The 13,244-nt window shown below is 32.5% G+C and overlaps 1 protein-coding gene across 1 annotated transcript in view; it reads right to left on the bottom strand.

Moving 5' to 3' along the window:
- The window catches only part of LOC127710435 (uncharacterized), a 56,512-nt gene that overhangs the window by 11,879 nt on the left and 31,389 nt on the right, over positions 1–13,244 (bottom strand). Inside the window, exons 10-11 of the mRNA XM_052216264.1 lie at positions 11,755–11,823; positions 6,438–6,572 (exon numbers count right to left, since the gene is read on the bottom strand). Coding sequence (XP_052072224.1) covers positions 6,438–6,572; positions 11,755–11,823 — 204 coding nt within the window. The remainder of the gene's footprint in view (positions 1–6,437; positions 6,573–11,754; positions 11,824–13,244) is intronic.

Raw genomic sequence — 13,244 nt, 5'->3', positions numbered from 1 at the left:
CACCCTTCGAAGTACCTATTAAGCTGTATCCGCTGTACCGATGAGTGAGTAATAAATTCCTCAAACGAGTTTGAATAGGGAAATAGAATCTGAAGAAGGAATTTGTCATCAACATTTTAATAAGGCAATATTTGGTTTTGAATGAAGCCCGTTCTTATCTGTATTTGTTGCCGTACTTATCAAAATACGATTTTCAAATAATCAAACTCAAACAGTAAAGTTTTGTTTCTCCTTAAAATCGTTCTTCTCCAGTATTACCATGATTACAAGCCTGAACGAATTTCAATGAGAAAATAAATTCTGAATAATGAATTTGACTCCATTTTTCTGTCAGTTTTCTGTCCCAATCAAGACCGACCCCCCCCCCCCCCCCCTTTTCACAAACGGGCTAAAATAATGCGTACATTGAACTCCCGTCATTTATCATATTTGGTTTTTTTTCTTAACATTTTCAGGTAGTAAGATTTGGTTTTAAATCGAGCTCATGAGAAATTATGAACTTTTTGGTCTTACAGAAAACATGTTATTTCATATCAATTTAATATTGTTTTGCAAGACTCATAATCAAGAACAGCGAGAAAGACTATTTCGCAGACTGTTGAAAGATACTCAGTCCGTTCTTACAACGAATAAGTCCTTATGCACAGATGTTAAATAAAAATAAAACAAAAACTTGCCCATAAGCCAAACCAAAGAAAGAAACCAATAAAAGCACGTACTCTACCAAGATATTAGACTTATCAAAACAAAACAAAAAACACTTTGTATGTTTATATTAAATAAAATATGATATTCGTTTATTTAATTGATGTTGGAAAGGAGAAAAAATTCACGAAGAAAAACAAAAACGAACTGATAATAGACAAACTATAAAACAATATCAATTGTTATTTCTTTTACTTTAGAACTGCAGAACGTATAATAACAAAATTAATTAAGCTGACTCATTACACATAAACTGTATAAAAATACATTAAATGGGACTTTTGAGGTTTTTTTCTCCATTATCGTTAAAGTCAATACACAAAGTATTTAATTACATAAATCAATTTCGAAAAAACTTTAAAATTTCGCATTATTAAATTTTAATAAAAAACACTGTTTTAATAACATAATATTCATAAGATAGATTAATAAAATATTGAATCTGAATATTCATAAGCAATAAGGATAATCCAATCAATTTTGTTGATTGGATTATTCACGGCTGAGTAGTTGTGAATCAGTGACACGTGCCCTCATTATTTTATAAAAATATTGAATATCTATTTAAGTTCGTTTTCAAAATATTCCAAAAGTTTCCACTAAAATAGACAACGTGAAAAGAATGTAAACATTTTTCCTGTGTGCATATACGATGACTTTAAAAGAGTCCTGGGTGCAATTTGTATGTCCTGAGTGCACTCAGGAGGTCCTGGGCAGTGTTTAGACGTACCCGTTGATTTGCAACTGTATTTTTTCTGTTTTGGCACATACTTATATATGAACCTCATTAAATTCGATCTCAAAATAGCGAATATAAAGGAACAGATATTTTAAAGTCTTAATAAATTCCATTGAGCACAAAACTAATCCAAATTCGATTTCAATTATTTCGTGATTCTAAAATACGTTTTTTTGTGGCAGAAATTGCAATTATGTTTTTTATCTGATATGACTTTGAAACACTGATTTAAGATTTATATTGTCCACAAAATATCATAAAATATAAGGGATAAAAAAGACGCTTTTCTATTATTTTTTTTACAAGGTTGTTAATTGTTTAATTATGTCGTAATTTGCTTGGTCAGTGGCGGATTCAGGAGCCGACATATCGCTTCCCCTTTGATTGGATAATATATCATTTTTAGCATAATTAAAATCATCATTTTTTTTATCCTGGCTACACTGTTGTCCAATCAAATGCCAGCAGAAACCTGTCAATAAAAAGGTTATTGCAAGCGTGGATAAGTTAGAGATTTGATTGTGTATTCGATATTTGAACAAAAAGTTAGATAATCACTATTCGTTTAGAATTAAATTGCGAAGAAAGTGTTCGTGTAACAACCCTCCCCTTTTCCCGTTTTCGCCTTCTTATTTTTACACTTTCTTTTTTAACAGAAAGTATTAAATATGAGCGTACTGCAAGTTTCTGAATTTTACAAGCATTCTATATAGCGACTTGTGATTTCCGGGAACGTCATATTTTCAAGATTTCACAGACCTCTGAAAAAGTTAGAACATACAAGTTTCATCTACCATTTGCAGAAAAAACAATACCAAATTATATTTGTAAATTGGAAGAGATTAAGAATTATAGTTTAATATCCGTACTAAAAATCGTCTGAAATATAACAAAACATATTTCTCTCTGCCTCAATGCAATCGAAAGCAAATTTTCATTTTATTCTTCATCTATTTGCAAAAGACGAAGAATTCTCCTTAAAACTGTAAATTATTAAACAGGCATACTAACTTTAAAGGATAAAATACAAGTTTGTACTACCATCCAAGGAAATAAGTGTTCCATAAAGTAACTAATCCTTAATTCACAACCGTCAAAACTCAGGACTCATTTTTGATATTTACCTGAGAGATCATAAAGGACATACATCTACCAAGAACTTATTCTAACCAAAATGGCAAAAATGAAACAATATCTATTTTTTTTTTTGGTAGGCGAGTAGAAAATTGAATAAGGAAATGTTATTGAAAGAGAATTAAGATATATGATAATTTTTCCAAGCAAAGTGGCAAAAACATGCATATATAGAGTTATGTAGGTGCAAAACAAAACTATATATTAATAGTCAATTTCGACTATTTAATAAAGGATTATAGGTCGAACACGACACACGATTCTTGATTTCCAATGTACATGATTTAAAACCGTGTTTTTTCTTCTACAGATTGCATTTTGAAGAACACATGCTTGGCCATGATCGTTGAATGTTCAGCGTACAATATTACATAATATTCAGGATGATTTCAACGAAAAGCAAACGAAAAAGATTTATTTTTTTAAATCCGAGCATTCCTTAAATTCAACATTTAAAACCGTTTTGTTTTACGCAAAACATATAAAATTGAGAATGACTGATGTACTTTTTATTCTCTCTAACACTTAGGATTGGTAGTCCCGACAGCTTTCTCTCCATTAGTAAGGGAGGTCCTGGGTAAGGGAGGTCCTATTCTTAACAGTAAGCAAACACTGAAAAGTCACAGGACAAAAAGTCACAGGACAGGAAGTGACAATTGTTTAAGTATGTAAGAGAAATATCTTGAAAAATTACTTTGTATTACATATATTCTTTTTACAGTTTATGAAATTGTTCATTAGCCTTGGTAAATGAAGATTTATTAAATTTTAATCATGCAAATGATATAATATTTCTTAGCACCATGAAGCTGTTTAGGTACCAATCCACTTTGATAGTTTGTTTACTAAACAATTATTTGTTCATTTAATACATTTGTATACAGAGTTGGTTTATATATACAATAGTTCAAGATACATACAAAATATATTTTTTTAAATAAGTATTTTCTCTTTTTCAAAGAAAATAGTCTCAGAAACTGAATTGTGACCTTTCGTCTGTGACCTTTTGTCCACAAGCACGCATTATTTATGAGTAAAGTTGGAACAAAGGTCAATTTGGCTCTGATTCACAACAATTGTTCTCTTGTAAACATGACCTTTTTTGTCGACACGCGCTCGCCGTATCAGGCTAGAACAAACCAATGCATATCAATGTCACATGTGTCTTTTCCTCGACTGAATGTTATTAGCAATATTAATATTGGATACAATTGTAACGTAATGAATTGCATTTGATCCTAGTCCTAAGTTTAATTTTTGGTTGAATCAGTTGAACATCTAAGTGATCATCGATGTGTAATATTTGACACTGGACATTATTTTAGGAGCGATGCAATACAAATAATGTATTTCTATCAATCATTTACTTCAGTTAAAGACTTTTGAATGTAACAATATGGTACAAATCGATTTGATTTACTGAATTGCATATTTCTTTTTATCGAAATGAAAATATTATAAACTGCTCCCGGTTAATATAAACATAGATGTATGTGTGCCAAATAATCATCTCCATCCAAGTTACAAAGTATAAAACAATTATAGATTAAAAATACGGCCTCAACACGGAGCTTTGTCTCACACCGAACAGCAAGCTATAAGGGTCCCCAAAATGACTAGTGTAAAACAATTCAAAATGGAAAAACAAAGGTATAATCTATAAGTACAGTCATTTCGCTACGTTATTCTATAGCTTTTTGGTCAATTTCGAAAAAGCAAGTAAGCATCTCACTGTTTTTTAAATGAGAAGTAACGCTGGTGTTATAAAAAAAATCTGATACGAAACAGAAATATAAACCGTACACAAGATTTTATCAATCGTTGTTTGATATTTTTCTATAAGATTTATTCTTGTATTAGTTCTTGCTAAAAAAACTTGATGATAAAAAAAAATCAAGAGAGGTATCGAAATCGGTCTTTATAGGTACCTAATGGTAAATATAAACTGTCAACTAAATTCTTAAAATATTCTTTATTCTTGTTGCATTTTTTTTGAAAAAATAATGTTTTATTTGTCAATGTAATAATTTTACCCGGTAAATCCTTATATAAGATAAAACATGGAACTTTATTCATTTTACGTCCATAGATAAAACATCATAAGCGTTGCATGGGTAATTATTTAGATAGTTTATGACAACCCGTTTCGGTTGACTGCTTAGATAATCCGTTTATTGAAATGTAAATAACTTTCACCAAGCAACTGTCATCTGTATAATATTTAGAAATTTAAAGTAAATTAGATACTTAGAATATATTTTTCTTGACAAATTGTATATGAATCAGAACTATTATTTAACATTAGAAACAAAAAATGTTTAAGAAAATTTCAGAACATCTTTGGGATATATTACTTATCATTATATCTTTACGGGCGGAATGAATAAATACAGGACTACTTTATGTCAGAAAGCACGACTGCAAAGTTTTAATGACAAACACATTTCCCGGTTAAGACAACTAATCTTTTCTTATATAACCAATTAAATGTTAAAAATTCTATCGGGAAAAAATGAATTGTACGTTTGCATACGTTATTTAATGAAATAGATATACAGTATTACATTAAAAGACCACAAAAGAATATCCTCCTAGCTATGCCGATTTTATTCATAAAGGGGAGTAACCCCTGATAAACACAGATAAAGTGTCGCTCGTTTTATTTAAAATATTTAAAATCTTAACACGACTGAACACGATCTTACAGCAACTAAACAGATTTTTTACCTTTGGTCTTATTTTATCTGAACGTGATCTAATCAAGTCTTATTTGAACGCTAGAAGAATCTGTCTTGTTTATCTTGACCCGACTGATATGACTGAACACGATATATCGGAACAGAGTCTGAAAGTCTAAACCGGTCTTAACGTTTTTCCCTAGCAGTAAATCAAGGCGATTAAGACTTGATCAGACCAAAATGACCGTTTCAGACTTAAATCTTGCTACTAGTGTTCTTCAGCAAATTCAATAGTAAAATTTTGCAGCAAGAAGTTAATTATTTCATGTATTTCCTTTGTTTTTTGTTGTTGAGATTCAAACTTATGATTGACCCAGTTGTGTATATGTGTATACATTAGTCTTTGTATAGTTTTAGATTCCTGTTAGAAAAACAATTTCTAGAAGGAATTATAAAAAATTCCTGCCAGGTTGTCTGGTCAGAAGTTTATTTTCCTGCTAATTGAATATTCATGGTAGAAATCACAAAATTCCTACTAAAAATTCCTGCTAATTTAAATTTTTCGGCTATTTTCCAGGCTGATTCCTACTACATTCTGGTTAGAATATGAACACTTTCCTAGTAGGAATTCTAACATAATTCCTGCTAGATTCTGTGCTAATTTTAAGCGGAATATTTTGTACAGGTGCTGCCACTTACTCTAACATGTTTAAGAAAAACAATTCAAATGTGTCATTGAACAGTTATAATGAATGGATAGAACCAATTGAATACACCCAGACAATATGTTTAAACATTCGATAGAGTGATCAATTATACCAGTACTAGTTATCGAAAGCAAAACTGGAGGTATGAAATTTTATGAAATTGACCGTTTGAATATTGTTACAAAACATATTTAGAACTGCAAATCACTCAGCAGTTTTTGTAGGTTTATTTTTCGATAACGGTTCTTACTGTAAAATTTGTTGTTGACTTTTATTTGATTGCTTTTTCGTTCTTGCCGTGATGTAGAATGTCGATTACCAGTCGGTATTTTCATTTTTTTTTATGAGATAGCAATTTTTGACTACCGGGTAAATTACATAGCCTTATGCTAAACATGATATAACAGCAGTTACTACAATAATTCATATTCAATTGAGTGTGAAGTTTGCAGTTTTGAAATAATGTTGATATACCTCAATAGCTGATGTTGATTCTGGATTCGACATAGGTCTTTTTGGTCTGAATGTTATAAACTTTTGTTGTGCGGCTAATGGGGCATTTCCTTTCCTTGGAAGTTCATGCTCATAATCAAGCTTTTGTTTACCAACCTGGAAAGCAGCAAAATAACCTCAAAAATATTGATAATGCATATATTATCAACGTTCATAGTTATATAAAATATACAAAATTCAACGAACTCAAATTAAACTAGAAAACTTATATTTCAGTAAGGGGCCCGCTTGGCATTACAGAAAACAAATAATTAGATAGTGCGTAAACCTGAAAAGGACAGAGGTGTTTTGAAACCTGTCTAAAAGTTTTTGATTCAAGACAGGAATTAGATTTGCTTAAGTTCATTTATTTTAGTGTATTTGTACTATGGACACTTAATATCAGATTTTCTGGGTTCTCTACAACATATAAAACGACATTTAAAACATGTCTTTAAAAATGTATAAAGGAGAGGCAGAAGATACAAAAGGGACATTGAAACGCATAAGTCGAAGACAGGCAAAGTAAAACGCCACGGCAAAAAAAAGAAAAACGACCTAAAATTCAGTCTTCAAAACAGAACATAGAAAACTATTAAATGATATAGCAACACGAACCCCACCAACATCCAAAGATGATCTCAGTTGCGCTGGGAGAGTAAGCAGATTCCGCTCCTTTGGTACATTTTCGGTTTTTGCCATGGCGTTGTCTGTGCGGTCATCGACGTATGAGTTTGAATATACATATGGTATCTAAATTCTATCTTTTAAAAGCAGATCTGACATCCATAGCTCCTATGATAGCATTTAAGCGACCAAACCAACAACGAATTGCTAGCTTAAGCGATCATCATATCGCCAAATTAGCTATATCCTTCAACCCCTCAAGTTCGTCCAACCCGCAAGTTCGTCCGCCTTCATTGTTTACATTTATCGCGCATGCGGAAGACTCGTGACGTCACTTTCCAGCTGAGCGGCGTTCTATATATAGTAAAAAACAATGTGAAAAAGCAAAACCAAAACATGAGGTTGAAACAGGTAAATAGTCATAAAATTAGAAAAATCTTTGTCAAAATTGCCATTTTATTAAGTCCCTTTTCTATCTATCTTTAAATCGACTTTATGATTGTAAAACACGGGGGAAATCCCTTCGAAGCCCAGTTGCCGGTTTATTTACATTCCAGTGATTACGACCCGTGACCTACAAAAGTATGACAGGCCAAGCAAACATTAAAATTGTAAGTAACAAATATGGAAATTTTCAGGAATTTTTTGCACAGATTATGAAAAATTCGGGAAAAATGATAAATTATCGCCATAAAATGGCTCTACTGCCATATGTATTTTTCCCCACAACATCATGGTTGCAAAAAAGGGTATGACTTTGTTAATTCCTGACCAATATTAACGATAGAGTGCTCAAAATTAAGTTGAGAATTTTCTCTTTACATACACTGATATACATATATACATATACACAATGTTAAAACAAAAAATACAGCAATAAAACAGAAAGACATCACATTACATTTCAGGCTAAACCTACTTTCCTCAGGCATGATAAAAAGTACAGGCTGTACAGTCCTACGGCTTTGACTAATGCATGCATATCAGTACGGAATAAAGAAATGTCCCAAAGAAAAGCAGCTCTACAATTTAATGACCCTAGGCAAACTCTGCGTGATAGAATCACTCGAAAAATAAGTCCAGATTGTGTCACCACTAGGAGGGCACCTGTCTTTTCACTTGAAGAGGAGGCACGGATTGTGGAACATGTAAAGTCCATGGCTTCATATGGATATGGGTACACTAGACAAGAAGTTACAGATCTGGCTACTGATTTTGCCCACACAATCAATATTAAACCAAGAAATGAAGAATTTACCTTGAGATGGTTTGAGGGTTTCATAAAAAGATGGCCAGAACTTAGAGAAATTAAACCTAGAAGTTTGGAGATTCAACGTGCAAAATGTGGTTCTGTTGCTACAGCCCTTGGATGGTGTAAACTTCCCAAAAAAACGTGTATGGTGTAATGGTGTATGGCATATGGTGCAATGGTAGAAGGTGTATGGTGCTATGGTGTATGGTGTAAGGGGAATGGTGTAATGGTGTAACATGCGATCGGAAATGGTGTGAATGAATGGTGTACGACATTTAAATCTATGCAAAATATTGATAAGAACTGATTTTTATTTTTATACATTAATTTACAATATTGTGATCAAAATTCGTTATTTAAAATGAATAAATAATTTTGTAGTCGCACGCTTTCTTTGAAATTAAATTGCATTATGGTGTAATGTGTAAGGTGTATGGTGCAAAGGTGTGACGTGTATGGTGTAATGGCACAGGGTGTATGGTGTAATGGTGTATGGTGAATGGTGTAATGGTGTATGGTGTTAGTGGGAAGTTTACACCATCCAAGGACTGTAATGTTGAAAAGTACTTTGTAAGCTTAGAGCAAGTTGTTCACAAATATAATCTTCAGGATAAACCACATCTCATATTTAATATTGATGAGAAGGGTATAACACTGAATCATAAACCACCTAATGCTGTATCTGGAATTGAAGGTAACACATCATCAGTAACATCTGGAAGGTCTAGTACTACGACCATACTTGGCTTTGGAAGTGCCTCAGGATTTGCTGTACCTCCATATTTTGTATTTGAAGGGAAAAGAATGATGAATGAATTGATGAATGGCGCAACACCTGGTGCTGTTGGTGCAGTATCAGACTCAGGATAGTCCAATACCAACATATTCAGACAAAATTTGACTGACCATTTTCTTAAATATATCCCTGGCAGAAACAATGACAACATACTTCTACTCCTTGATGGGCATAAGTCACATGTTGCAGTTGATATAATTGAATGGGCACAGCAACACCACATCATCATTCACATCTTACCAGCTCATACCTCACACATATTACAACCTTTGGATGTTGGATGTTATGGGCCGTTGCAACGTATTTATGATAATGAATGTCACAAAACCATGCGTCAGAACTCCTCAGTCATAACCAGATACAACATATGTGAACTAGCCTGCAAAGCAAACCAGAAAGCACTATCCTCAGAAAACCTTCAGTCAGCATTTAGGAAGACTGGAATTTACCCCCTGGATACAAATGTCATCAACAAAGATCAACTGAAACCATCAGAGGTATTTACAACAAATGATAAATGCAAAGAAACTACGGATGAACCAAAAACAGATGATATACAAGTAGTTAAAATTGATACGAACGGAGAAGTAACGGAAGTTGTTGAAAGTGCTGTGACTGATATTTTAGTTGTTGAAGATTTGCAAGATCATGATGTTACTTTTCCACACTTTTTTGCCGAAAGAATAAACAAACTAAAGAAAATTAAGTCCGAAAATGACAAGAAAGAAAGAAAAACCCTTGGAAAGATTGTATCCGGTATGCCCATAACTGAAACTGAGGTAGCAGAAAAGGTAAAACAGCATGTTGAAAAACCAAGGAAAAAATAAATCAACCAACCAGAGTAGTAAGAAAACTGGGAAACAAAATAAAAAGAAACCGTCCACTTCTGCTTCACCACTTACACTTGGACCTAGCCACACTAAACTTAGACCTATCCGCACATCAACTAAACCAGGACCTAGCAACACTTCTCCTAAACCAGGACCTAGCCACATATATATAGATGATTCCATGGACTTCATCGATACAGACAATGAAGAAATTCCAGAAATTGAATTATGCTGTGTATGTAAACAGTTCACCCCAAATCAAATTAGACTTGGAGTTGGTGTTGAATTTACCAAATGGGTGCAGTGTGACAATTTTAGGTGCAAGCACTGGACACATCTCAAATATTGTACAGAGCTGAGGGCTGTGAGGAGGAATACCAAGTTTTACTGCATACATTGCAAGGACATGGACTAGACAATTTTGCACAATTTGTTTGTTATTGTTACTTGTTGAATATTTTATCGTTAAATTTTATTTTTTGTTACTTTTTTTCAATACTTACCTTTTTAGATTAACTTTGAACAAAAAATGCGAAAATGCAATGTGCTTGGCCTAATCTGTGTGACGTCACAAGGTTGTACATCCGGTGGACGAACTTGAGGAGCGAAAGTAGAACAGGCATTGATTTCAAGTAAGTGTTCACTGTTGCTTTTTCGTTATACTACGGTCTTTTGTTGATTATTTTGCATATCAAAGTTTAGATTTTTATTGAATCTTTATGCCTGCAAAGCGGTTCTAATAAAAATGGCTAGTGAAGTGAAGGTCAATGACAACGTTACGTTCATCTTTGACGACTTTTCATAGTGCAGAGAAAGCTAGTCCGAGGAAAATCTGATTAAAATCAGATCTTTCACTTTTCTCGAGCTCTATTTGATTTGCTTGTTAACAACGTTGCTCGTGTAAGATCTAAAAGAATTTCTAGCGATAAAGCTTTATTTGATATTGTCCTATATATTATTTAAACAAACTACCTATAAAACTTAAGTCAAGTTCAAATTTATCTTTTACTGTTTGTAAAGACTCTATTGATCTTGATTTCTCGAGGTAGTTGTTTATGATTTATGAGTTAAATTGTATATAAAGTTTGTGTTGTTGTTTTTATTTTACTTACACTTTTTGAATATTGGTGGTATTGAAACAAATCAGGGCAATCAATTGTAAACGCTACTATTTTGATCTAGTTTCGAATTTGAATCTACACGAGCTGAGTCCATTTACAAGTATTTGAATTCAACGTGTGCAACCAATACTAGATAGCACTGGAGTCAATGTTTGAAGACAGTGTTATAATTGTGGTAACAGTATCTTTGTTAACGTCGAATATACCCCACAACCTATTAACTAAGAGCGGCAAAAAATACTAATGGGATAATCAAACTCATTAGTCAAAAACTGACTGACAATCCCATGGCAAAAAACCAAAAACGACGAAATGATAAACATCAGTATACAAAACACAACACAGAAAACCAAAGAATGACCAAATCCAGAGGTCACCTCATGATCTCCGATATTAGCCATATCCTAATTAGAGGGCATGTAGTATGATGGGATTGGGTATTCATGGTGTTTGTACACATAAACATCCCAAGTAAGAGATAAAGGATTAATGAAATCCTTATCCTAGAATGCATGCTTTCTCACTGATGTACTTTAAGTAATATTAAACGCTTATTACAAGATTATTGGTAAATATTGTAGAAAATGATTATCAAATCGGCATAATTGTTATTACATCATCGTTAATATTAACATTTTTTTTGTATATAATGTTCTGAACAAATAAAACTTACATCCGTTTTCCGTAGTGGATTCTGTTTGCCTGTGACATCAAGTTTGTCGTCAGGAATTGTGTCGTAATCCTGTAACAGGGATATGTATTTTATTTTTCCTATTTAATATTGTTTTACTATAATTGCTTACATCTTTCTTCTTTCACCAATGTTTCAAAATAACTATAAGAAGGTTTAAGTTCTATTGGTAGTTCATTAACATTTTGGGTACTTGATTAAATTGAATCATTACCTACTTTGATATATTACATCATTTTCTTGGTAACAAGAAATATCTATAGAGTACTAATTTACTTGAGGAGGCTCATGCGTGCATAACATTTCTTTGTAACATAATAAGATGACTGAAATTTGATTATGCAAATTTATACAGTCGAAAGAGTCCTCGTGATACATTGTATCAAACTTCTTCATAAAAAAGCTAAATACAGGACAACTAGCTCTTTTGAGGCTGCAAAAAGTATTTCTCAAATAAAACGCAACACAATTTTGCTCTGTCATGTGCATAACATGTTACAATAGAAATTTATCAAGTAAGTTAACATTTAATAGGATGATATGAAGATATGATACAAGGTATAAGATATTAACAAAAGTGTACACTTTTTTCTCAAATGTAAATACATTCATGCATTCACATTATAAATAAAGGCAACAGTAGTATACCGCTATTCGAAATTCATAAAATCGATTGAGAAAAAAAACAAATCCGGGTTACAAACTAAAACTGAGGGAAATACATCAAATATCAAACAACGAAACAACAGAAACACAACACTAAAATGCAACACACACAGAAACGAACTATAATATAACAATGGCCATTTTCCTGACTTGGTAGAGGACATTTTAAGAAAAAATGGTGGGTTGAACCTGGTTTTTTGGCTAGCCAAACCTCCCGCTTTTATGGCAATGTTAAATATAACATTAAAATGACAAGATTACATGACAGGACTACAATACAAATAAATGGGAGAACATACAGAACAGAGACACACACAAATAATAGCTATCAAAAGGTACCAGGCTTATAATTTAATACGCCAGACGCGCGTTTCGTCTACATAAGACACATCAGTGACAAGTACAAAGTTGACGAGCATTGAGGACCAAAAGTTCCAAAAAGTTGTGCCAAATACGGCTACGGTTATATGCCTGGGATAAGAAAATCCATAGTATTTAGAATAATTCATACTTTTGCAAACAGTAAATTTATAAAAATGACTATATAATAGATATACATGTTAGCACCGATGTGGTGACTAACAACAGAATAAAACGAATACGTAAAACAACCTAAATCATCACATAAAAAAGGCACAGCGGAACAACGTATTATATTTTAGCCGAAGAGATCGACGCACAATGTGAAATAAAATATGAAAACTTTATTATTCGGCTATAAAGTACATGATCTTTTGTATCATGATATAAATCTTTTTTTAACTATCTTGATCTATTCAATTCATAAATGTACTTATATATCTTAC

The sequence above is a fragment of the Mytilus californianus genome, unplaced genomic scaffold, assembly GCF_021869535.1.
Source record: "Mytilus californianus isolate M0D057914Y unplaced genomic scaffold, xbMytCali1.0.p SCAF_8, whole genome shotgun sequence".
Taxonomy (NCBI): Eukaryota; Metazoa; Mollusca; class Bivalvia; order Mytilida; family Mytilidae; genus Mytilus; species Mytilus californianus.
Note: the sequence above shows the minus strand (reverse complement) of the source record. Positions and strands in the feature narration are given on the sequence as shown.